The 26325-nt window shown below is 60.1% G+C and overlaps 3 protein-coding genes and 1 non-coding gene across 4 annotated transcripts in view; 1 reads left to right on the top strand and 3 right to left on the bottom strand.

Moving 5' to 3' along the window:
- Positions 1 to 3185: 3185 nt before the first annotated feature.
- On the top strand, positions 3186 to 7365 carry LOC101924266 (opsin 1, short wave sensitive). The gene is given in 4 exon segments (XM_055807682.1): positions 3186 to 3275; positions 4747 to 5342; positions 5886 to 6153; positions 6812 to 7365. Coding segments are annotated over 4 exon segments (1077 nt in total). The 3' UTR covers positions 6935 to 7365.
- TRNAP-AGG (transfer RNA proline (anticodon AGG)) lies at positions 3735 to 3806 on the bottom strand. Its single transcript has one exon. It is a non-coding gene; the product is annotated as a tRNA-Pro (tRNA).
- Positions 7366 to 7832: 467 nt separating the features above from the next.
- On the bottom strand, positions 7833 to 12103 carry LOC129784748 (calumenin-like). The gene is made up of 4 exons (XM_055808367.1): positions 11353 to 12103; positions 10965 to 11025; positions 10044 to 10243; positions 7833 to 9724 (listed from the first exon to the last, which is right to left on the bottom strand). The coding sequence occupies exons 1-4, from the start codon at positions 11479 to 11481 to the stop codon at positions 9620 to 9622; spliced, it is 495 nt and encodes a 164-aa protein (XP_055664342.1). The 5' UTR covers positions 11482 to 12103; the 3' UTR covers positions 7833 to 9619.
- A 1024-nt stretch (positions 12104 to 13127) lies between these two features.
- FLNC (filamin C) overlaps positions 13128 to 26325 on the bottom strand; it is a 31105-nt gene continuing 17907 nt past the window's right edge. The window contains 23 exon segments of the mRNA XM_055808368.1: positions 13128 to 13327; positions 13709 to 13924; positions 14186 to 14404; positions 14893 to 15069; positions 15501 to 15630; positions 15985 to 16100; positions 16342 to 16479; positions 16817 to 17086; positions 19189 to 19431; positions 19936 to 20058; positions 20161 to 20313; positions 20748 to 20951; positions 21258 to 21419; positions 21941 to 22114; positions 22245 to 22373; positions 22535 to 22675; positions 22787 to 22874; positions 23082 to 23329; positions 23416 to 23439; positions 24106 to 24295; positions 24909 to 25065; positions 25160 to 25283; positions 25802 to 25969. Coding sequence (XP_055664343.1) covers positions 13140 to 13327; positions 13709 to 13924; positions 14186 to 14404; positions 14893 to 15069; positions 15501 to 15630; positions 15985 to 16100; positions 16342 to 16479; positions 16817 to 17086; positions 19189 to 19431; positions 19936 to 20058; positions 20161 to 20313; positions 20748 to 20951; positions 21258 to 21419; positions 21941 to 22114; positions 22245 to 22373; positions 22535 to 22675; positions 22787 to 22874; positions 23082 to 23329; positions 23416 to 23439; positions 24106 to 24295; positions 24909 to 25065; positions 25160 to 25283; positions 25802 to 25969 — 3782 coding nt within the window. The 3' untranslated portion in view covers positions 13128 to 13139.

Consider the following 26325-nt stretch of genomic DNA (forward strand, 5'->3'; position numbering starts at 1 on the left):
TCTGTAAGCCAAAGCTTAAATGTAAATGGTGTAAAGAGTGTATGTGTTTGATTAGTAACCGGGCATGAAGCAAGGGAAAGCATACGACTAATGTAATACCGTGCTGATTGGAGACAGCATACATCATCAGAATCTGTGAAAGCACAGATTTGTGGGGTGGAATGTGAAAAAAAAAAAAAAAAAAGGTGGAAATTGTAGGACTAAACATGTTTAAGTGGTGGACTTGGTTTACGGTCTTGAAGAATTTTTTACCCATTGGCCAAAGTATTTTTGACATCTTGCCTAGGACAAACATATGGGTGACATGCGCAAATATCATGGGAGCAACAGACTTTTGTTTAAGTCTGCAACAAGCAGACAACCCCTTTAGAACTTGTTTAATTGGTATTCCCCTGCAAGAGAATGAAACAAATTTTGATGGTTTTTGGAATGTTAAAACAGTGGATCTGACTTCCAGTCAGAATGGTACATGTATGAGTCCAAATGGGCAATATGTTTGGCCTTCTATGCGTAATGCAGCGTGGCAGAAGACGGTTATAGAGAATTTAAATCAGCCCCATCATTTACCTTCACAGGAGTTAGACCTATTGGCTAGTGTTGTACCTGTTGAATATGTTAATGTAACTGCAACTGGTATGGCAGACTGTACCCACATGTCATCACCACTTCAACCCGTGAATGACACTGGAGTAATTTGGTTTGGTGACCCGTGGCAGTTATGGCTTACACATCAAGGTGAACAGGGGTTTTATACAGGGTTTCAAAATCTAACCAGTTCATCTGTTTGGGGTGAATTGAAAACGGGGGGGTTTCCATATAGATGTATCGGGGAGTTATCAGTTGCCACTGCGAGCCTTTCTGATATGTAGGGACAGAGCGTGGCCAGGGATTCCTTTGTATCCTGTCGGTGGACCATGTTATTTAGGGTGTTTGACTTTGCTCCACATATGAAAGACATTAAAAATGACTCAACAATCTCATAGATCACGGAGGGCACTGCACACCTTTGATGAAACATGTAATGACCGAGTCGATCTACAGTCTGTAACAGCAAATGTCCTAGCCTCCATACTTATGCCGGGGGCAATGGCTGCATTAGATGCTAAGAATATACGAAGGTTAGCGTGCTGGGGAGAGAAACAATTTAATCTTACATCGCAGATTTTAAGTTCATTATTGCTTGATGTATGTAGTGTTAGGCATGCTATGTTACAAAATAGAGCTGCAATAGATTTTTTGTTATTAGCACATGGACACAGTTGTGAGGATTTTGAAGGGATGTGTTGTATGAACCTTTCCGATCATTCCGTATCGATGCACAAGAAGTTGTCACGACTGCAGGGAAACATGAAGCATATTCTTGCTGATGATAATCCCTTCGATGAATGGTTGAGAGGATTGGGGATAACAGGTTGGTTAAAGACGTTATTGATGGAAGGAATACGCTTTGTTATAATCATTGTTGTAATGTTCTCAGGTTTTAGCTGTTTATTTTGTGTGCAGAAAGGTTTAACATCTATTGTGAAACAGACATGGGTTGTCCAAAAAGAAAAAGCGGGATATGTAGAGGGATTTTTAAAGGACCGAGGACATATGTTACCACTGTCTGGGTTGGACAACCCAGGCCTGTTTGTTGAAGCTGTCCTGGGAACAAGCAGTGGGAGAAAGAAAACAAGCTATGCACAAACAAGAAGCCAGGTGCAGAGCAAGCCCTGGGAACCTTGAAATCATCACACTCTCATCGGCACACTCTGGTCAGGCGCCTGCAGCATGCCCGTCAGGCGCCTGCAGCATGCCCACCAGTCAGCGACACGGACCCCACGTGGCCCAGAGACTTTTATCCAATCACCTGTGTGTAAAGTCGGGTGAGCGGTCAGTTTAAATTATAAAAATGACCTGTTTGTTTAATGAAGTGAGCACGGCATGTAGCCATATTGGTGTGATTGTCGTGACTTGGCCGACTCTCCACGGGGGACCCTCTTCGGGGGAGTCCTTGAGGTCCACGGCTCTGCGGCTCTGCTGTGGGGCACCCTGTGCCCTAGAACCCTCACGGGGCAGCTGTCTCCACAGCTGTCTCCAGGGGTGGCTTTCTCTGTTTGCCCTGGCAACCACGTTCCCCCTTGCCAGGGTGACCCCGCCCTCCCACCCTGGGGGCCCCGCCCACCCACCCTGGGGGCCCCGCCCACCCCCCCTGGGGGCCCCGCCCTCCCCGACGCCGGGGTTCCATGGGCGGGAGGGACTCAGGGGGAGCAGCGGCCCCCCCAGTGCCACTGTCCCATACCACCACCCCACAATCAGTGCCCCCAGCGCTCCTGCCCTGGGGTCCTTCCCCCCTACCCCCCGCTTCAGGATGCGTTGGGGGAGTGTTCGCTCTGCAGCCTACTGATGGCTCCAGAGGGCACGTAAGGGGGCAGTGCGGCAGGGGCTGGGGCCCGGCGGTGGGGGTGGTGGCAGCCAGACCTCCTGGGTCCCTGTGCTCCTCAGGACCCAGCCAGCCCCTGCTGTGGGGGAGGGGGGGTCAGCTTTCACAGCGGGAGGGGTCTGTATATGGGTCTTGTCTGATGGCTTGGGGAGGTTCCTGAACCAGGGAGAGTGATGACCTTATAGGTGACTGTCACACTGGGAATTGTATGGTGTGGTAGGGTACAGTATGGTGTGTATGGTACAGTCCATTATGGTGTGGTGTGGTGTGCTCCTGTATGGTATGGTACAGTACGTGACAGTACAGTGTGGTATGGTAGGGTAGGTATGGGACAGTATGGTATGGATGGTATGGGACGGGAGGGGATGGCACGGGATGATACAGTACGGTATGACCCAGCCCAGTATGGCACAGTATGGCCCAGCCCGGTACAGTATAGTACGACCTGCCCCCCCAGTACAGTAGAGCACCGCACAGCACGGCCTGACCCTGCACCATGCGGCACCGTGCGGAGCGGGTACGGCGTGGTGCGGTGCGGTGCTGTACGGTATGATAAACCCAGTCTGAGCCAGTACCGTATGGCCCAGTACGGTACCGTATGGTATAGACTGGCACGGTATGGTGGGACCTGACCTGGTACAGCCCAGTACAATCCGGAACAGCCTGGTGCGGGACAGTTTGGTACCATACAGTACAGTATGACCAGATTGGACCTGACCCAGTACAGCCCTGTATGACCCAGTACAGTACAGTACAGCCCGGTATGGCCCAGTACAGCCTGGTACAGTATAGTTTGGTACAGTATGGTATACAGTACAGCATGACCATATCTAACCTGACCCAGTACAGCCCCGTATGGCCCAGTACAACCCAGTACAGCCCGGGCTGACACAGTACGGCCCCACTGGGGCCACGTCCCCTCCCTGTGTCCCCTCTCTGTCCCCATCCCCACCCCACGCCACGCCCCATAAGGTGCCCCTGGTCACACACACGGGTGGGCGCCCCCCGATCTGTGCACCCCCCCACAAGCACGCAGATACCCTCAGAGGTGCACACCCCCCCCAGGCACCCACGCAGAACAGACACCCACCCGCGCACCCCCCACTCTGCGTGGGTACCAGGGGCGTGCCCCTAGCCCGCTGTCCCTTCACCCCAGCCCGCCTTTATATGTGCCCCCAAGCCGGGAGGGGCCCGAGCACCCTTAATCCCCCCCTAAGCGGCTTGTGCTCATCCTTCCTGCCCCCACAGGAGGCCCCGCAATGGCGGGGGGAGGGGCCTAAAAAGCGGTGCAGGGGGACAAGCAAAAGCGTTTGGGCTCGTCCGGGATTTGAACCCGGGACCTCTCGCACCCTAAGCGAGAATCATACCCCTAGACCAACGAGCCACCCGCCGCGCTTCTTCCCCCCCCCACTACTCACGCGTGGGTGGCGGCCAGCGCCGGTGGCCGGGGGGCTGCGATGGGGTGAGGGCACGGGGGGCAGCACTGGCTGGGCAGCCCACCGAATGAGCACAGCCCCGCGACCTTGGCAGCGCACCCCACAACCATGCACCCCGCAGCCATGCATCCCCCCAACAATGCACCCCCAGCAGCGCACACCCCCACCATGCACGCACCCCACACAATGCACCCCCCAATGAACCCTCCACCCATGCAACCCCCTCCAAAAGTGCACACACCCTCCGCAATGTGCCCCCCTCAAAAGTGCACCCCCCAACAATGCACCCCCAGAAGTGCACTCCCCAACCATGCACCCCTCTGCAATGCACCCCCTAAAAGTGCACACCCCCCAACAATGCACCCCCAGAAGTGCACTCCCCAACCATGCACCCCTCAGCAGTGCACACCCCCACAATGGACTCCAAAAGTGTAGCACCCCCAGCCCTGCATGCCTCTGCAGACCCCTCATCGGTGCACCCCCAGCACTGCACCCCCAAAGCACTGCCCTTCCCCTGAGATGCCCCCCTGGGGGACCCCAAACCTCCCCCCTGCACCAACCCAGGCCACACTGGGCTGGGACATCTCAGTGTCAACAGGACAAAGCTTGGGGTCCCCTCTGCATCCCTGGGGACCCCCCAACCCCAAGGTGGGCCGGGGAGGGGCCCTTATGTCCCCCCCAATCCCCCAGGAGCCCTGGCAATCGGCTCGGCCCAGCTTAGGGAGGCTAATTAGGGTCTCAGCCCAGATTAGCCCCCCTAATCCCCAAGTTTGCCCAAGGATGAAGCCTTGATCCCTCCCTCAGCTCTTAAGTGGCTTGGGGCTGGGCAGGGTATATCAGAAGGGGGAGGGCAGGGGACCACCATGTCCCCCCACACCCCCCCGCCAGCCTCATCACCATGTCGGGTGACAGGAGTTTTATCTCTTCAAGAATGCGTCCTCAGTGGGACCTTGGGATGGTCCCCAATATCACATTGCCCCGCTGTGGGCATTCTACCTGCAGACCGCCTTCATGGGCTTTGTCTTTTTGGTGGGCACCCCTCTCAACGCCATTGTCCTGGTGGTCACCGTCAAGTACAAGAAGCTGAGGCAACCTCTCAACTACATCTTGGTGAACATCTCCTTCAGCGGCTTCATCTCCTGCATCTTCAGTGTCTTCACTGTCTTTGTCTCCAGCTCCCAGGGTTATTTTGTATTTGGCAAGCACATGTGTTCCTTGGAGGGCTTTGTGGGGGCCACCGGAGGTAGGTGGGGGATGCCACTGCAGTCTGGTGGGGCTGGAGGTAGGGCTGACCAGTCCTGGTAGGGCTGCAGGAGTTGGGGTGACCGCCATGGTCTGGTGGGGCTGGAGGAGTTGGGGTGATCACCGTGGTCTGGTGGGGTTATGTGTGGGGATGACCACCATGGTTTGCTGGGGCTGTGGGAGCTGGGGTGATCACCATGGTCTGGTGGGTCTGGAGGAGCTGGGGTGACCACTATGGTCTGGTGGGGCTGTGAGAGTTGGTGTGACCACCATGGTCTGCTGAGGTTGAAGGCACGGGGAGCATGGGGGCTGCGCACACTACGTGCTAGGGTGGGAGGATGGCAATGGGCTGGGGGGGGACGACAGGTGGGATTGAGGGAGGGAGGGAAGGAGGGAGGAAGGAGAGATGACTGAAGGGAGGGTGGGAAAGGGGGATGGAGAGCAGGAGAGACGGAGGGATGGGTGGGGGGATGGCAGGATGGAGAGATGGGGTGGAGGGTGGGCACAATGAAGGGAAGGAGAGAGAGGGATGGAGGATTGGCTGGAGGGATGGAGGGATGGAGAGATGGAGGGATGGCAAGATGGAGGGATGGAGGGGTGGAGGGATGGAGGGAGGAAGAAGAGATGGCCAAAGGGAGGGTGGGAGGGAGGGAAAGAGGGGTGGAGGGTCATCAGGATGGAGGATTGGCTGGAGGGACGTAGGGAAGGAGGGGTGGAAGTAGGAAGGGCTGCTTGTACAGAAGGCCAGGCAGGGGGGCAGGCAGGGGGACAGGAGGCCTGGCCAGGGCCCCTGACCCCCTCCTTCGGGCACAGGTGGCTGCGCAGCAGCAGGAGTCGGCCACAACGCAGAAGGCAGAGCGGGAGGTGTCCCGCATGGTGGTGGTGATGGTGGGCTCCTTCTGCCTCTGCTACGTGCCCTACGCGGCCCTGGCCATGTACATGGTGAACAACCGGAACCACGGCCTTGACCTGCGCCTGGTCACCATCCCTGCCTTCTTCTCCAAGAGCGCCTGCGTCTACAACCCCATCATCTACTGCTTCATGAACAAACAGGTGCCCCGGGGACACCTCAGGGCATGGGGGCACTAGGGCCATCCAGGGACATGTGGGCGCTGGGGACATCCAGGGGTGCTCAAGGACATCGGGGGACCAAAGATGTTCAGGGACACATGGGGACCAGGGTCATTCAGGGATGCACAGGGACAAGGCATGGCCATGGACCAGGGACTGGGCACCAAAGATGCTAGTGGGCTGGGGACATCCAGAGATGAGGGACACCTGGGGACGAGGACACACAGGGACTGAGGACACCTAGGAGCACCCAGACACACAGGGGTGCCCAAGAACACCCAGACACTGGGGACATCTCAGGGTGCCCAAGGACATTTGGGAACCAGGGACACATGGGGACCAGGGTCATCCAGGGATGCCCAGGGTCTAGGGACGATGATGGAGCAGGAACCAGGGACACCTGGTGCCAACGAACTGGGGACCCCCCAGGGATGGGGCACAATGGGGTATGAGGGACACCCAGGGACTGGGATGGACACCTGAGGACACTTGGCCATGCTCAGGGCCATCTCCAGGGCTGTGGGTACCATATCCGTGGGGACAGGAGACGGGGTCAGGGATGGGAAGACAGTCCTGGGGATGGGGACAGGGGACATGTGGGACTCCCCAGGCTGAGCTGGCTGCGTTCCCGTCACCACAGTTCCGCGCCTGCATCATGGAGACGGTCTGTGGGAAGCCCATGACAGATGAGTCTGACATCTCCAGCTCGGCCCAGAGGACGGAGGTCTCGTCCGTCTCCTCCAGCCAGGTCAGCCCCAGCTGAAGAGCCGCCAGCACCTGCCCCAGGCCCCTGGCTGTCCTCGCTATGGGGCTGGAGCTGCCCCAGGGTTCCAGGGCCACCCCCTCGGCCAGCCTAGAATGTAGGTGCCGAGTGGGACAATAAACCACCGCCACAGTCTGAAGACAATGCCGAGCCAGTCTACGTGTCGGTGGGGACGGGTGGCTCAGCCCCACGGCACTGCAATCCCACAGCAATGCCACCGCAGGACCCCGCTCCTTGTCCTGCCCAGGACACACAAGCAGTGGTGGGGCAGGGGGGTGGAATGCTGCCCCTCCCCTCACCCATGGGGCTGGGGTGGTGCTGAACCCTCCATCCGTGGGGCTGAACTCCCATTCATGGGGCTAGTGTGGGGCTGAGCCCCCCCATCCGTGGGGCTGGCTCCCATCCATAGGGTCAGGGTGGTGCTGGGCTCCCATCCACAGGGTCAGGGTGGTGCTGGGCTCCCATCCGTGGGGCTGAGGCCCCACACTGCAGCAGTGGGGCAGCAGGGACAGGAGGGCAGGACTCAACCAGAACCCACGCACCCCCAGCCCCCCGAGGGCACAGGGTGCCGGGATTGGGGTGCAACTTGTGGGGCAGGGAGCGGGCCTGGCCAAGCCCCCTGGGACATGCCCATGGGGAGAGGGGAGCCGTGGTCTGGGGTTGCCCTGTGCTGGGGGAGGGATGCCGGGGGGGCCGCCAGGGCTGCGTCAGCCCTTCCCGGGAAACGTAAACACTTCCAAATTAAGTTATCCCCGTCCCGAGCGATCTGGGGGCTGATCCAGGCAGCACCGTGCCACCGAGCAGGGCCACCCCCACCCCCCATCATATTTCTGGGGGTAAAACTGGAGCAATTCTGTCGCGAGGGCCGGGTGCCGCACAGCAAAGCCCCCAAACTGCCTTATGGGGTGAATGTAAACAGGTTTATTGAGCCACAGAATCCTCCGGCACGGCCGCCAAGCGCCGTTTACACCAGATTGATAAAAATTAAATCATCCCGAGAGGAGAAATACTGGAGGAATAAACACGGTGGGGCGGGGAGAGGGGGGGAACGCGGGGCGAACCCTGCGCCGGGAACCAAAATTAGTGTCTGAAGCTGTTAACGCCAAGGAGCCACGAGCTCCGAGTCCTTCTGGGTGGAGAAAGCAGAGCGTGCCGAAGCTGCCGAGGGCTTTGGTGTTGGGGGGAAGGAGCTGGGGACGTCGGTGACTCTTCCCCAGTGCTCCCCTTCGGCGCAGTCTGCGAGCGCCAAAGGCGCATTCACTGCACGGGTCTGGCATGGGATTATCCAATTACCCATTGAGTTATATCAAAAGCATTACTTTATGAGAGGTACATGAAATACGAGGAGTATATATACGTTATAGTCCGCGCTTTTAACCCTTGGAGACCGATTTTAGGGAGAAGCCGGGGTGTTTTTCCCACCTCGGTGCGCGTGGCTGGCACCAACCTCTGCCTGATGCCGCCAGAGCAGGATCCACGTTGCTGCGGGTTGGCCGAGCGTGCAGGGACGAGGTGAGCGGGCTGTGAGAGGGAATCGAGAGGTCCCTGGGCGAAGCAGCGAATGCACGGTTAAAAAGACCAAAAAAACTAAAAAAATATAATTATTAGTAATAAATCCAGAAAGAACAATGACATGCTACGGGTGCGACGGGAGCACAGCGAGCATCCCCCCGTGCCCAGCCAGGCGCTGGCCTCGCCATTCCTCCTTCGTGGCATTTTTGGGGTGATAAAAGGCACTTTGAGCGAGGCCCCAGGGCTGCAGAAGCGTGAAAGCAGTTTTGACAGAGAGGGAAACTATATCGGCTCGCGTTGCCATCAGTTTCACTGCACCGGTGTGGCTCTGGTGAATTAACAGGCTCATTAATTGGGCTGGCGGAGGGAGCACCCGCGCCCGTTTCTGGATAAGGAGCACTGCAGCGCTCGCCTGACCGGGAGGCGACGCGGCAGGAGGACGGGCCAGGCTTTGCTGCCGTTTTAGGGGGTTTTTGCAAGTCCAGCTCTTCCCGGAGAGCCGGGAGAAGCACGGGCAGCTCGCAGGCAAGGGCTGCCTGCAAATCCTGCCAGAGGCGCGGAGCTGAGAGCACAGCTCCCCACGGGACAGATGAACCGTGTTTGGATTTGCAAAGCCCGGTCTAAAACAAGCATGACTCACCTCTGGTTTTATTTTTCCTTTTGGCCCTATTGTTCTCTGGCTTGTTCTAGGGTGGTGGGGGTTTTTTGTTGGTTTTTTTTTAAAAAAATTTAATTTTAAAAGAGCAGAGCTGAGCACATACCAACAAATCAAGGGGGAGAGAGTGAGGCAGGGCAAGGGGGGAACCGTTGCCGTTGCTCTACCCTTGTCAGGATACGTGTTTCTTCACTTCATGTGGAACCAAAACAAATACAAAAATAAACCAGAACTCGTTAAGACCATAAAATGTGAAAATGTGAAAATCTGAAAAAAAACTCCAACCAAAACAACCCACAAAGTGCTGTAATAAAAGAGTTGGTTTTCAGACCAGCGAGTCCCCATCCCTTTGGGAAGAAGGAAGAGGAGGGGAAAAAAAAAGGACGGGAAGAGATATTTTGTTTTGTTTCACCTCATCGCCTGAAATAACAGTCTCAGTAGCGAAAAATGTTTCTTACGATAATCCCAGAAACTGTAAAAAATAAATTATTTAAGAAACAGCTTTCTCTGTACAGCTCTTAAAATTCATCGTGTCGCACCAAGGCCTCCCCGAAGTCTGTGGCCTGACTCCCCACAAACAAGTCATACTTCTCCACAATCTCCTCTTTGGTCAGCTTGCCATCCTGCGAGAGAGCAGAGACAGAAATTCCGATTATTTACCCCACGGCGGCTCCGTTCCTCTCCTCCCCAGCTCCAGCAAAGCCCACTTGACCCTCCAAGGGATGAAGTGCGCTGCCCCAGGAGGAGCCAAACCACTGCAGGAAGCGCGCGCTCAGGCAACTCTTAATTAGACAGCTTAATGAAGGCACGTGCCGAGCCGTTTCAAAGGGCCGTCTGCATTATCCTTGGGGAAAGGAAATTCTCTGAGCTGTCAAGTCAGAGGCTGTGGGCCCAGCTCCAGCAGTGAATCGGGCAGGGGGAATATTCTCGGCAGGTTCCCACCTTGTTCTGGTCGGATTCGTAGACGAGGTGCCGTGCTTCTGCCTCAGCGTGGTCATAATCCGAAGGGAGGATCCAATCTTTGGTTTCCTCCTTGTCCATCCTGCCATCGCGGTTCTTGTCTCTGAACTCCACAAACTGTTCCCTCTCTGTCTTCACCCACTCGGGCTCATCAGCGTCCCCATCGTGGCTGTACATGTCACCTGGAAGGCACGGCACCCGGCTGCACACCCCCTCTGCCAGATCCCATGCTGGTGGGACACACGTGCACGCCTCCCCCATCCCACAGGAGCATGGATTGCACCCGGTTAGACCCCAGGATTGGCGTGTGGGCTGCTGCTTCCAAGAGCATAAGACGAGACCCCCCTGTCCTCCTCTCAAGAGCTTGCCCTTTCCATCTTTGAGGACAGCTTTTACGCTTATTTCCCTAAATTCCCACCCAAAAGCTGACAGCGCTGCTTCAAATCAGTTTGGAGAAGCAGGCAGCATTTCTCCTGACATACTTTGGAGCCAGACGTGCTTCTCGCCGCCCCTCTCCCCCGCTGAAGCTTGCCATTTCAGATAAGGGGTGTTAAAAAGGGCAGCTGTTAGGTGTCCCACCGCTGCCAAGGGAGGAGGCAGGGCCAGGCAGCCCCCGCCGCGTTCAAGCGCGGACAATCCTGGAATGGGAGCAGATGCTCCCTTGCCTCGGAGGGCCTGGAAGCTGCTTGTCCCACCCTGAGCACCCAGGGCCTGTCACCGGTGAGGGATTTAACCCAGAAATCCCACAGCGAGGACGGAGGAGCAGGGCAGGTCTAAAGTTAGGAAGTTAAGAGAGATAATGAAATTCCAGGAGGAGGAGCAGGGATGAGAAAGCACATGCCAGCAGCTGCTCCTGCCAGACAGGGCAAGGAGGGGACATGGCGTGAGGCACTCGTGTCTCACCTATGTACTCCTCCAAGTCAATGAAGCCGTCCCCATTCTTGTCGATGTCCTCCATGGTTTCCTGCAGGCAGGAGAGGATGGTTAGCTGGGCTCGGAGCAATTCTCCCCCACAGCAACCCCTTCACTGGGACTGATCCAGCCCCAGCAAGCATGAGGGTGCCATCTACACGTTCAAAAAAAACCCCAAAAGCCGGTTTGTGTGCTCCACACAGACAGGCCAATCCTCTCTGCCTCTGGCCATCCCTGACCCACATCTGCTTGATCTGCTCGAGGCCACCCCACTGCAGGACTGCTACTGGTGAACAGCCTGATTTCCAGCCCTCTCCACCTCCTTCTTTGCCATAAACACCACTGTCTCACGCAAGATCACCAGCTGCAGCGGACCCACCTGCACAACTATATCTTTCATGTAATCGTACTCTTCGGGGTGCAGAAAGGCGGTGAACTCTTCCTTGGTGGCAGTCAAGTCTCCATCCTTGTCAGCCATCTTGAAGCGCCGTTCATCTCGCACCATCATTTGCTTATAATTAAACCCGTCGTCGGGGTCCGGGTCATCTGGGCAGAAAAAAAGAGGCAGCGCCCCGGGTCAGCTCGGGCCGGGGGGGAGATGCCCCATGGTCACCACCAACCCAGCCCAACCTCAACCTCTTCAACCCAACCTCAACCTCCCAACACTTCACCACAGCAGCCTGAATTTTAGGTATCTGTGGCCATCGTGCCTCTCCCGCACCGATTCTGCCAGGAGGAAGAGGAGGAGCTGCCAGTGGCCGTGGGATATCACTGTTCCCAGAGAAGATGCCCCCAGGAGTCAGGGATCAGGGGTTTTTTGGCTGGCGCGGGCCCGAAGGCTCAGCCCAAGCTATTTCTGGAGGAGAATGTGTAAGGGGATATTGGTCCCCGCTGCCGGGGCGGCTTCAAAGCCAGCAAAACATCACGCAGTGCCCGCCGCAGTGGGAATATCTGGGCACATATGGCCACTAGATACAGCTATGCCAACAGCTATAGATAAGCTTTGGGATACCAAAGTCAGCTTTGTTTGTCAGCCTATAGAAAAATATCAATAGAGGAGGACGTAGCTGAATCCTTGTGGGGTCAAGTTAAGCAAGAGCCAGGCCTGGTCTAAAAAAAGGCTCCCTCCCTTCTCTGTTTACATCCAGGACAAAAGGCAGGGGATTAAGCAGCTCTTTGCGCCGCCGCGCAGGACACGCCCCCTCCTTTAGCCCCGCCTACCATCGCCCGGGCAACTGCGCTGTCGCCCCGCCCAAGCCGTGCCTTCGAGCTCCGCCCCTGCCCCGCTGGCCCCTCCCCGCCCCATGGCCCCGCCCCGCCGCTCTGGCCCCACCCCCGCGCTTGGTGCGGCCGCGCGTCGCGCATGCGCAGCACGCCGTGCAGTGAGGGAGCGTGGGGTCCCGGCATAGCGCCCCCGGAGCTCCTGGTGCCGGTGTCCTGCTCTGGACCCACTCCCCGCCCAGGACTCCCCCTCCGGGCCCCAGTATCCTGCCCTAGACCCCCCCGGGGCCCCAGTATCCTGCCCCAGACTCCTTCAGGATTCCCCTGGACCCTGGTGTCCTGGCAAGGACCCCACCGCAGACCCTCGTATCCTGCCCCAGGCCCCCACCCCACCCCCAGTATCCTGCCTCAGACCGCCCTAGGATCCCCATTATCCTGACCTAGACCCCTCCCCAGACTCCCCCATCCTATCTCAGGATCCCTGTTACTCTGCCCGGGACTCCCCCAGGCCCCCGCCGGACCCGATGTCCTGCCTTGGGCCCTCGCCTGGAGCCGATGCCCTGCCCCAGACTCCCCCTGGACTGCAGCACCCTGTCCTAGGCACCCCATCTCACCCCAGCACCTTGGGTTCCTGCCCTGCACCACCCCCAGACCCTGGTGTCCTGCCATGGACCCCACAGACCCTGATAACCTGCCCCTGGGCCCCCTCTGGACCCCAGCATCCTACCCTGGAGTCCCCGCAGATGCTGATGCATGGCCCCAGACTCACATGGTCACCAGTATCCTGCCCCAGGCCCCCCATCCCCTCCCCCCAGGACCCTCCAGTGATCACAGCACTCTTGAGTCTTGCAGTGCTTTATTGATAGGTCCAAACCTTTTTGGGCCCTGCCAGAACCCCCCAGACCCCCCCACCCCCCACCCCCCCACCCCGTGGGTGCTGGGAGGTCAGGGGACGGTGACACGGTAGGGGCTGCCGGGGACATTGTCATCGCCCCAGCGCAGGATGAGGACATAGTCCCCCTTCTCCTTGACTGTGTAGGTGACGTTGTAGATCCGGTTGCCCATGTGCTTGACATAGACCTCCTCGCAGGGGGTCTTGGGGCCATGGACCCCCACCATCAGCATGTTGGTACCTGGGGGGGTCCAGCACTGGGTCCTCACTCTGCTCATGAGACCCCAGACGTCCCTGCTGGACCCTCACCTCAGGCTTGTTGCCTTGCCCAGCAGACACTGGACCCCCCCACCAGACCTGAGACCTCCCTCGCCAGACCCTGGACACCCTCCCTAACCCACAACATCCCCCTGGGACCCCTGACCACCTTGGACCCCCCCCAGACCCACCACATCTCCCACTAGCCCCTGGACTCCCCCACTGGACCTTCCCCTGACCTACTGTGTCCCCTGCCAGACCCCAGACCCATCCCAGACATCACCCCCAGAACACCCCAAGACTCTATTCACCCAGCACCTCCCACCCAGCACCTCAGGACCCGCCCCAGGCCCACCCCACGCACCGGCCTTGCTGCAGTCGACGGTGAAGTGGTTCTTCTGGCCAAGGAAGGCGGTGGCCAGCCCAGGCCCCCGTGCCACCACCTTCCCCGCGTCCGAAGAGAACTTGGGGAGACCCCCAAAAGTGGGGGGCCCCCGCGATGCTGTCCCTCCCCGTGTCATTGTCTCCACCAGCACCGTTGAAGTCTCGTGCAGGCTGTGTCCTCCCGAGAGACGCGGGCCTGGGGGCGCAGGGATGCCATCAGCCCACCCCTGGGGACACCCCCAGCCTGTCACCCCACTCTGGGGACTCCCTGCAGGCTCCCCAATATGTCACCCCAGGGACTCCCTACCACGTCACCCTGGGGCCCCTCTGTGACATGACCCTGGGGACCTCCAATCACGCCACCCTGGTGACCACCCCATCATGTCACCCTGGGGCCCCCCTGTCACACCACCCTGGAGACGCCCTGTCACCCATCACCACCACCCCCCATCATTACCGGTGACCTTGGCCTTGAAGGGGCTGCCGACAATGTGGTGGGGGCCACCGTACTTGATGGAGATGAGGTAGTTGCCAGGGGCCATGGGGGTGTAGGTGACGCGGTGGCCCTCGGCACACTCCACGCAGTCCAGCTTCACCTTGGAGGGGCCATCAATGGTGACGGCCAGCGCGCCCGCCCCGGCGTTGGCCGTCTTCACCAGGAACTCCGAGCACACACCTGCACCAGGTGGGTCAGGTGCTGGCACCACACCGTGGCAGTCCCCACTTGCCACCACCCTATAGGCTTGGCTGTGTCCCTGTTGTCATCACCCCAAGGTATGGCTCCATACCACAGGTCCCATTGCCACCAGACCATGCCGTGGCCCCATACCATGCCCGTGTCCCTGTTGCCACCACCTTGTAGGCATGGCCATATCATCACCACCCTCTGACGGCCACGGTATTGACAACGGCCATTGTCACCATCCCACAGATACATACCTATGGCCATGTCCTATTGCCACCACCTTGGAACCATGTCCCCATTACCACAGCCATGTCCCTATTGCCACCACCCCACGGGCATTGGCTGTGCCACCACCCCGTAGCCATGTCTCCAGTACTACAGCCGCATCTCCACCACCACCCTCCCATGGCCACGGTATTGACCACGGCCACGTCCTCATTGCCACCGCCCTGAGCCAGGTCCCCAGCAAGCGGTGTCACCTGTGAGGCCGCCCTCGAGTCCGGGGCCGTAGGCGGTGACGAGCCCAGGGTCACCAGCCTGGCTCTGCTCGCCCACCCGGATGTTGAAGGGGCTGCCGGGCACGTGGCGCCCGTTGAAGCGCAGGTCGATGGAGTGCACCCCGTTCTCCCGTGGCAGGAACCCGATGGCGTACTTATCTGGGGGTGGCACCATGTCACTGACCACCCCGACACTGCAGGTCCGTGTCCCTGCATTCCTGTATCCCAATCTCTCCACACCCCTTGTGTCCCCACCCTCCATGACCACATGTTCCCATGTCCCCATGTCCCTGCCTCCCTGTGTCCCTGCACTCCCCGTGTCCATGTCCCCGCACCCTCTGTATCCATGTCCTTGTGTTCCCCCACCCCCAGGTTCCCAGGTTCCTGCATCCCTGTGCCTCTGCAACCCCCATGTCCCTGTCCCTGTGTTCCCACGCCGCGACATTCCCATGTCCCTGTATCCCCATGCCCCATGCTCCACGTCCCTGTGTCCTCAAGTCCCATGTTCCCATGTCCCTGTGTCACAATGTCCCCATGTCCCCGTGTCCTCAAGTCCCATGTCCCCAGGTCCCTGTGTCCCTGTGTCCTACCGCTGTCCAGCTCGGAGACGTAGCACTCCTCAACAACGCCAGCAGGCGTGTGCACCTTGGCATCGATGACACCGCGTGCCCCGTTCAGTTGCACCGCGAAGGATGCCGGCTGGTTCACTGTCACAGTCTCCTGCAGGGACACAGCACTGGCACTGACCCCCAGGGAGCGAGAGGGTGAGGGGGAGGCGGGGCATGGGGTCAGTATGGGGGACACCAGTGGTGGCAACAAGGGTGGCATGGGGCGAGGGTTCCGAGGGTGCCACATGGGCACAATGTGGCCTGGGGTGACACGGGGCACCCAGGGATCACACGGGGCACAGGGGTGGCACAGGGTCGGTGTGAGGGGCACAGGCTGGCACCACAGGGGTCCCAAGGGTGCCACATGGGCACAAGGTGGCCCAGGAGTGACCTGGGGGATGCCTGGGGAGCCCAGGGGTGCAGGGTGACACGGGGGGTGAGTGGGTATCCCCATGTCCCTGGGCACCTGAAGGCTGGTGACAGTGAGGCGCCGGGCGTCATCGGAGTGGGAGGCGACGGGCACCACGAAGGGGCTGTCGGGGATGTGCTCCTCGTTGAACTTGATGGAGACCTCGTAGTCACCTAGCGACACACAGGCAGCCTCACACAGGGACACCGCACACAGGGACACCCTCCCTTGGGGATACCTTTGCATAGGCACACCATATGCAGGGACACCCACACACAGGGACACCCTTGCACATGGGTCCCACCTTGCACGAGGGTCCTGCTCCCCCAGCATGGTGCACAGCCCTGGCAGGGAGTGGGCGTGTTCCCCGGGGGGGTTGGGTGTTTGGGGAGTGGGGAGCACCCCCAGACCCACCGGGCTCTTGGACGAGGTAGGAGACGCCGCAGGATCCATCCTTGCGGTCCTCAAAGGCGATCTCGGCCTTGCTGGGCCCCTCCACGGCAATGGAGAGGCCCCCAGCCCCCGCCTCCCGCGTCCAGATGCTGAACTCAGCTGGGGAGGACACGGACCCATGGGTGCCCCTGTCTTCCTCTGGCACCCCATGGCCAGCACCACTCCCACCTGCCATGCCCTCATGGCCCTGCACCCACACCCCCCCCAAATGCACCCATACCCCCACAAGTGCACCCCTAACCCCCACCCATAGCACCCTCCCATAGCACCTGCATCCTCCCAGCTACACCCTCATCCCCCCAGACCCATACCCCCATTGCACCCACACCCCCCAGACTGCACCCATACCCCTGCCAAGTGCATCCACCCCACCTCTCACTGTATCACCCCCATCCCCCCCAGCTGCACCCTGGGTACCCCCACTGCCCTCTTGTACCTGGCACGCCAGCCACGCCGCGCTGGAGGCCAGTGCCCCCTGCCCGCACCTTGTGGGCACCCCCCTCGCCCAGGGGCCCAACGGTGAACTGGAAGGGGCTGCCGGGCACGTGCTGCCCACGGTACTTGACGCTGACGGTGTGGGGACCCATCTCCTGGGGCACGAAGCGGACGCTGTACACCCCTGCGCCTCCTGCCAGCACCTCTGCCTCAAACCGCTGCCCCGATGGGCTCAGCACCTGCGCTGCCAGCTCCTGTGGAGACGTCTCACCTGTGGGGACACCAGGACACCCCATCACCCCCGTGAGCCTCAGCACCATGTAGCCAGGGCACCATGGCATCTTAGCATCCTACCACCCTGGCACCATGGCACCCCAGCAGCTGCTCCAGCAGCCCAGTACTGTGTAGCCATGGCACCATGGCATGCCATTACCCTGCCACTGTGGCACCCTGGCACCATGGCACCCCATCTCCCTACCACCCCAGCACCATGTAGCCATGGCACACTGGCACCCCATCTCTCCATCACCATGGCACTAGGACATCATGGCAATTTATCACCCCATCACCATGGCACTAGGCCATCCCAGCACCAGGGCACACTTGCACCCCATCACCCTGGCACCATGGCACATCAGCACCCTGGCACCTCATCACCCCAACCACCCCAGCACCCACTGGGGAGCCCCCTGCCACCCCAACACCCGCCATGGCCTGCATGCGCACCCTTGCTGGGTGCAATCCTCCCCGGGGAGTGTGCACCCTCATGCAAAGGACACACAGGGCCTTGCAAGCGTGTGCACCCATCTGCACACTTGCATGTGCACACACACCTGTGAGTTTGCGTGCTTGTGCTAAGGGCATGCCCACCCCTGTAAGTGTGCACCCTCAGGCAAAGGACATGTGTGCACATGCGTGCACATGCTTGTAAGCACATGCATGCACACCTCCATGAGTGTGCACACCCACCTGTGCACATTTTTGCAGCATGTGCACACATGCACATGCTTGCAAACATGTGCATGCCTGCCACAGATCTGTGAGTTTGCACACTTGTGGTAAGGGCATGCACACACCTGTGAGCACAATGCTGCCTGCTTGTGCACCCTCGTGTAAAGGATGTGTGTGCACTTGGAAGCATGTGCACGCATCTGCATGCTTGCCATCACACAGACACATGCATGCGTGCCTGTGAGTTTGCACAATTACACTAAGGGCATGCACACTCCCGTGAGTGTGTATACTCGCCTGTGTGTCTTGTGCAAAGGGCTGCACTCCGTGAAGGGCCAGCATTGTCCCCCCAACCTCCATGCATGTCCCTATGTGAGGGGCGCAGACCCTCTCTTGTGAGCACAGCAGCTGGTGCCTGGTCACCGCGCATGTGCAAGGCAGCCTTGTGCGTGTGAGTGTGTCCCCAGAGCTCCTGGGACACAGGCATGTGTCCTGGCCTCATGCCAGGGGCACAAGCAACCTGGTGTGGGAGGGGGCCATGCTGGCCCCTGGTGTGAGCACACAGCCCCTGTGCAAGGTCACACAGCTCCCGTGAGATACACAGCCCCTGTGCAAGCACACAGCCTCTCCAGTGAGTGCCAGCCTCGTGCAAGAACACTCCCATGTGCAAGTGTGTCCAGCCCTTGTGCAAGTGTGCTGCCCTGCAAGCACACAGTACCTGTGCAAGCACACTCGCATGCCCCAGTGCACCAAGCCACCGTGCAAGCACAGCTGTAGTGCAAACACATCCCGCTGCATGTGCACAGTGCCCCTGCAAACACACTCCCTGTGCCAGTGCCCCCAGCCCTCGTGCCAGCACAGCACCCCTGCAAGACCACTCCCTTGCCCCAGCACACCCAGCCCTCGTGCAAGCACACTGCCCTGCCTGCACAGCACCCACACAAAGACACTCTGATGCACCAGTGCACCAAGCCCTCGTGCAAGCACACTCCCATGTCCAACTGCACCCACCCTGGTGCAAGCCCACTCCCCTGCATGCACAGCCCCCATGCAAGCACAAAACCCTGCATGTGCACAGCGCCTGTGCAAGCCTGCTCCCTTGCCCCAGTGCACCCAGCCCTTGTGCAAACACACTCTCACATCCAGCTGTACCCAACACTTGTGTAAGCCCACTCCTGTGCAAGCCCAGCTGCGGTGCCAGCACGGTCCCCTGCATGTGCACCATGCATGTGCAAGCACGGTCCCCTGCAAGCACACTCCCTGTGCAAGTGCAGCCAGCCCTCGTGCCAGCACAGCATGCATGAAAGCTGCTCCCTTGCACCAACTGCCCCCAGCCATGGTGCAAGCACACTGCCCTGCACGCACAGCCCCTGTGCAAGCACAACTCCCACCCCACGCAGGTCCCCGCTGGCCAGCACCCACCCTCCTGGCCACGGGCGATGGAGCCGAAGGAGCCCAGGCCTTCGCGGGCCAGGAAGCCCCCGAAGACGTTGGGGAAGGGGTCCCCGCCGACCTGGGTGGACTCCTCCACCCGCACCTCCCGCTTGGTCTCGCCGCCCCGCGTCTTGCTGATCTCAGTGCGCTCGGTGCGCGTGTAGGTGTGGCTGCTCCGCGTGAAGGTGCGTGTCAGGCGCTCCTGCGCTGACACCATCTGGAACCAGTTCCCTGCCGGCCACCGCACCCGATGAGACGGAGACGGCACGGGGAGAGGTGCAGGGGCACACGGATGGGTGCATGGGTGGGGGCACGGAAGGATGGAGTTGTGGATGGACATAGGGGTGGATGGACACATGGAAGGATGCAGGGATGGAAGGATGCAGGGATCAAGTAAGGGTGGTTGCAGGGATGGACGGGCGCAGGGGTGGATGGGCAGATGATCACAGGCACAAGCAGACGTGTGGACAGATGAGCACATGGATGGACACGTGGGTGGACATGGGATGGAGGCACACCCAGAGGGATGCATGGATGGACACGTGGACAGAGGCACGGATGGATGGAAGGACACAGGCAGACACAGACACGGACACATGGACAGACAGGGAGAAAACGAAGAAGGAGGCGGAAATCAGAGCTGGAGCGGCCAAGATGTTTCCCTGTCCCCATCCCCAAGTCCCATGGAGGAGGAGGAAGAGGAGGAGGAAGAGGAGGAAGAAAGCCAGCCCCTACCTGGAATCTTGAGGTTGAGGTCACAGGTGCTGCCAATGGTGGCGATGGAGGGGGCCTGCCGCCGGCGTGTGATGCTCTCCTTCATGCGCCCCTCACCTGTTACCTTCACTGTGAAAGGGCTCCCTGCGGGTGACAGCCACCTCAGGGATCTGGTCACCATGAGGGGACCCAGGAGTCTGGGCTCCCATGTGCCACCCTATGTGTCCTTGTCCCCCCCGTCCCCACCTGGGACATGTTTGTCAGCAAACTTGATGTTGATGATGTAGTTGCCAGGCTCAGTGGGGCAGTAGGTGACCTTGCAGGTGCCATCTTCCACATCCTCACAGTTGATGTCCACCTTGCTAGGACCCTCAATGGACAGGCCCAGCCCACCATAGCCTAGGAAGCCACAGGGACATGCTCAGAGATGTCTCACTGCTGCTGTCCCCATCCTGGCCATGCTCACACCACGGCCACTAGCCCAGCCCATCCTGGCCATGGCTACACCAAGGCCACCACCCCATCCTGGCCATGATCATGCCATAGCCATAACCACGGCCACCACCCCATCCTATGCTAGCCACAGCCATGGCATGGCCTTGGCCACCATCTCTTCTGGGCCTTGGCCATGCTACCACCACGACCACCATCCAACCCCAGCCACAGCAATACCATCCCACTCTCACACGGCCACAACTGCACCCCATCCACAACCACAACCTCCATCCCATTCTGGCCATGGCCACCATCCCATCATGGCTATGACCATGGTCACCACCTCCCCACCATGACCACACCATCCCCACCCGTGGTCCCAGGGAGTGTGGTCTCACCAGCGCTGCGTGTGTCCACGATGAACTCAGATACCTCGAATGTGTGACCTTCCACCAGCCCCTTGCCCCACACCTTCACCCGGCTGGCATCCCCGATCTCCGACTGCCCCACCAGGATCTTGAAGGGACTGTTGGTGACGTGCTGCCCACTCTTCTTCACACTCACCACATGCTCGCCCACTTCCTTGGGTGTGAAGGAGATGCCTGGCAGGAGACACCAATATCAGCCACCTCTACCAGCCCTGGCTACCACCACCAGGCCCTGGCCACCAGCAATGTGACCTGGCTGCGGCCACCAAGCCATGGGCACCCAATGCCAGGGGATCACCCATCTCTGTGACACCACAGCCCTGTCATCCCCTGTCCCATGTCCCCAACTCCCACATCACCCTCTCTCTGTGCCCACCACCCTAGATCCCATGTCCCAGCCCTCTTGTGCCCACATCCTCCTGGTCCCACGTGTGCATGTCACTGTGTCCCCAGTCCACTGTCCCTGTGTCCCCCACGCACCAATGTGGCGGTTGGGCAACCGCTTGAGTAGGCAGGGCTCCTCATTGCCTGATGGTGCCCGGATGCTGGCCGTCAGCAGGCTAAGGTCTGTCTCTGTGATCTTCAGCGAGACATCCGTCGAGGTGCCCACATTGAGTTGGGATGTCCGCATGGAGTCGTCCCCTATAGAGATGCCATCAGCTGGGGCCAAGGGGATGGCAGCCCAAGGTGGTGGTGGGGATGGACAAGGTCCCAAGGACAGGGGTGGATGGCATTCCCATAGATGTGCGAATAGGGTCCTTCAAGCCCTATGCCTGGGTCCTCAGGACCATGTGATGGGGTCTTGGTGGCCCTGCAGGGGTGGTCAAGGCCATGTGAAGGGGTCTTGGAGGCTGGGAATGGATGAGGTCCCCATGGCCACGTGCACATGGTCCCCATGGCTGTGTGAATGGGATCCCCATGGCTGGAGCTGGACAGTGTCCCTGTGGCCATGTGATGGTGTCCCCAAGGCCCCACAAGGTCCCCATAGCCATGTGATGGGGTCCTGGTGGCCAGGGATGGACACGGACACCACGGCTGTGTGATGGGTTCCCAGTGGCCATACAGGTGCCCCCATGGCCATAACTATGCAGGCATCTCCATGGTCATATGGAGGTCCCAATGCCCTTAGTGGTATTCCTAAGACCACAGGGGTCCCATCTCACCAGTGATCTTGGCAGTGAAGGGGCTGCCTGGGATGTGCTTGTCATCGAAGCGGACGATGATGTTGTAGTCCCCAGGGGCGGTGGGCAGGTAGGACACAGTGCATGTCCCGTCTTTGTTATCCTGGCAGGTGATCTCTGCCTTGGAAGGACCTTCCACTGCCAATGAGAGCCCACCTGAGGGGCATGGGTTGGGTGTCAGGAGGCGTGAGGGGGTCCCCAGCTCCTTTCCAAAACCTGATGGTAGCATTGAGGGGTCTCCAAACCCTTCCCAGACCTCCTGGTGCCCCTGTTGGCCACCACTCACCCTCCCCAGCATCCTTGGTGACGATGGTGAAGGTGCAAGGCTTGTTGACCATGCCGTGGCTCAGCCCCGGCCCATAGGCGCTCACGTGTCGGGTGTTGATGGCATCAACATAGAACTGGAGGGGACTCCCTGGGGACACATGGGATGACAGTCAGGGAACCCATGGGGACACCCCATACCGTGGTGGGCTGCTCAACCCATGGGTGCCCAACCAGGGCAAGGTGGCATCAGCCTTGCTCAGCCACCTCCCAGTGCCTCCCAAGGCTCCCCATAGCCCCCAGTGGTCTCACCAGGGATATGGTTGCCATCATAGCGGATGTCCATCTCATGCAGGCCCTTCTCGGTGGGGGCGTAGCGTACTGTCACTGTCCCATCCTTGTTGTCAGTGATGTTGGGTCGCGCCGTCTTCCCCGAGGGCATCCGCACCTCCCCTGAGGCCACCGCGTCAGCCAGGCACCGGGAGGGGGGGTGTTTCATGCCCCACAGCCCACAGCCTGGTCCATGCACCCCCAAAATCCCCCCCCAACCCCCTGCCCCCATACCTGTGATCTCACCCTTCTGCACCGTGAAGGGGATGACAAGATTGAAGGGCCGGAGGTTCTCAGTGGTGGTGGGGGGCTCCTCTGTGGCCTGATGCCGTGGGGCAGAGAGGAGGTGTAAGATCTATGGCACCCCATTATGGGTTCCCAACCCCATGGTGATCATCATGGTCTCCAAACCCCACGGTCTACACGCTGACCCCTATTCAGTTCCGTGGTGCCTACCACAGCCTCCCAACCCCATGGTGCTGACCACAAGCTCCATCCCACCCCATCACAGACTCTCAACAACACCCACCAGGACATGGAAGGGGCTGTTGGGGACGTGCTCCCCTCCAAAGCGGATGGTGATGACATATTTCCCAGGTTTAGGGGCGGTATAGTAGATATCAAAGGTGCCGTCATGGTTCTCCACCACATCCACGTCCAGCTCAGCCCCATCTGGGGTGGACACCTTGCAGGTCACCTTCCCCTGTCCGGCCGCCTTGGCGTCTACTGTGATCACCGTCTCTTCCCCGATCTGGATGGTGGGACCCAAACAGGCACCTGCAGGAGGGTTTGGTGGGAGGTCAAGGTCATTGGGACCCCCATGCCAGCCCCCCAATTCCCCCCAGCCCCCCAGCGCCACTTACCCAGTCCATGGCCCCCAATGGATACTGCAAAGAGAGACCAGGGAAAAGCAAATAAGAAGGAGTGAGGGGGCAGTGTTAGGGGGCCGGGGGGGCTCCGGGGGGGGCCAGGGGGCCAACACGTCCTGCTCTGCTCTGGGGGCACCCACTCAGCCCCACTGCACCATGGGGCAGGGCTGGGTGGTGGTGGAGGACAGTGGTGGGGTGGGAAGGGGCGGGGAGTACTGGGGGGCAGCAGTGGGGTGGGAGGGGTGTGGTGGAGGGCAGCAGTGGGGCAGACAGGGGTGCTGGGAGGGGCAGCAGCTATGGGCAGGGGGTAGGGGCAGCCATGGCGTGGCATGGGGCAAGGCAGGGTGCCTGGGGTGGGGTGAGGTGCTGTGGGGCAACGGGGATGCCATGGGGCAGCACAGGGATGCCATGGGGAAGCTTGGGGGATGCCATGGGGGTGCCACAGAACAGTGGGGATGCCATAGGCCAGCATCGGTAGTCTGGGGGGCAGCGTCGGTAGTCTGGGGGGCAGCGTGGGGCAGCATGAGGATGCTGTGGAGCAACACTGGGTAGCATGGAGGTGCTGTGGGGCTGCGTAGGCAATCTGTGGGGCAGCACAGGGATGCTGTGGACTGGCATGGGGAAGCCATAGGGTAGCAGGGAGATGCCGCAGGGCAGCGAGGGATGCCATGGGGCAGGGCCCACCTGTGACAAGGCACTTGCTGGCGTCGCCGGTGGGCACGGCGTGGATGCGGAAGGGGGAGCAGGGGATCTCGTCCCCCCCATACTTGATGGTGATGGTGTAGCGGCCCGGCAGGTCGGGGACGTAGGAGACCGTGTAGGTGCCGTCCCCGTTGTCCCGGATCGCCGCCTTCTTGGGCTGCCCCTCGGGGTCCTGCGGGCACCACCTGGCTCAGCACCCCATGGCATGGTGCCAGGGCACCATATAGGGCTCAGCACCCCATTGAATGGGTGTAAGAGCACCATGTGGGGCTCAGAACCCCATAGCATGGGTGCCAAGGCATTGTGTGGGTCTCAGCACCCCATGGTATGGGTGCCAAGATGGCACCCATGCACCATGTGGGCCTTGGCACCCCATAGCATACATGTCAAAGGCTCAGCACCCCATGGCATGGGTGTCAGGGCACTGGGGCTCAGCACCCCACTAAATGGGTGGAAGACCACCATATGAGTTTCGGCACCCAATGTCATGGGTGCCAGGGCACCATATGGGGCTCAGTACCCAATAGCATGGGTGCCAGGGCAGCACTGATGCACCATGCAGGTTGCAGCGCCCAATGGCATACGTGCCAGGGCATCATATGGGTCTCAGCACCCTATGGCATGCGTGCTAGGGCACCCCACAAACACCACAAGGACCCCAGTGCCTCACGGCACAGGCACAAGAGAACCACATGGGTGCTCAGCCTCCCATCCCACATGTGCCAGCACTCCATCACCTCCTGGGGATCAGCCCCCCCACCACAGCATGGCCCCTGGGTACTCACCAGGATCTGGACAGTGAGCAGCCCCTCACCGGCATCACGGGCATCGATGGTGAACTCAACGGGCAGGCTGGCGGGGATGCCGCTGGCGCTCAGCCCTGGCCCACTGGCGCGCACCTTGCTGGCATCATGAGCGGGCAGCACCTTGATCTTGAAGGGGCTGTGGGTGGGCGTGGGTTGGTCAGCAGGGTGCTGGGACCCCCCTGCTGTGGTGGGGGTGTCCTCCCCAGTCACCCAAGGGTGGTGGTCCTCACCTGCGTGGCACCTCCTGGTCGGCATACTTGACGGCCACAGTGTAGGGCCCATCAGTGGCTGGGGTGTAGTTGACCTTGTGGGTGCCATCACCATTGTCACGTACCTCCACGGGCTCTGCCAGACCTGTGGGCCGGTGCCATCAGCAGGGCAGGGTGCTCCGTGGGGTATAGCATCCCACGGGACAAGGCATCCTTGGGCAGGGTGCCCCATGGTGTAGAGCATCCCATGGAGTACAGCATCATGTAGGGCAGGATACCCTATGGAGCAGTGCCTGCCATAGGGCCAGACATCCCATGGGACAGGGTATCTATGGGGCAGAGCACTCCACAGAGAACAGGCCACAGAGCAGAACAGAGTAGCCATAGGGCACAGCACTCTACAGAGAAGGACATGCCGTGGGGCAGGACATCTATGGGGTTGAATGCCCTATGGAGCAGGACACCCTATGGAGCCTCAGACCTATGGGGTTGGACACACTAGGGAGGCAGGGCATCTCTAGGCAGCATGTCCCTGGGGGTAGGACACCCTATGGAGAAGGATATCCATGAGGTTGGACACCCTTTGGAGCAGGGTATCCATGGGACTGGGCTCCCCCTCCATCCATGCCCCCCACCACCTCCCCGCCGTGTGTCCCCACATACCAGAGGGTCCCAGCAGCGTGACCTCAAGAGGCGCCAGCCCTGCTGCGCTGCAGTCCACAGTGAAGGTCTGGGGCACCCGGGCCCTGACACTTGGGCCTAGCCCTGGTCCTGAACATTTCACCTTGCTGGGGTCCACCACGTCCTTCACCGGCACCCGGAAGGGGCTCCCTGTGGCAGTGGGCAGGGATCAGTGCACACAGGGGGGTGGTGTGGGGACAGGGTCAAGGTGGGCATGGGGCCAACATAGGCACAGCATGAGCACAGCAAGGGGACAGCATGGCCATGAGGTCAACACAGGCATGGGCACAGCAGGTCTGTGGGGTTAATGTGTCCATGGGGTCGACACGGGCACAGGGACAGTGTGTCCACGGGGCCAACATGAGCATGGGGACACCAAAGCTATGGCTGTGGGGATAGCACAGGCATGGGGTCAGTGTGAGCATAGGGTCTGCATGGTCACGGGGACAGCAGGGGGTGGACATGGGGCCAGCATGGCCATGGGGTCACCACTGGGTTGGACATGG

This window comes from Falco peregrinus, chromosome 6 (genome assembly GCF_023634155.1).
Source record: "Falco peregrinus isolate bFalPer1 chromosome 6, bFalPer1.pri, whole genome shotgun sequence".
Classification (NCBI taxonomy): Eukaryota; Metazoa; Chordata; class Aves; order Falconiformes; family Falconidae; genus Falco; species Falco peregrinus.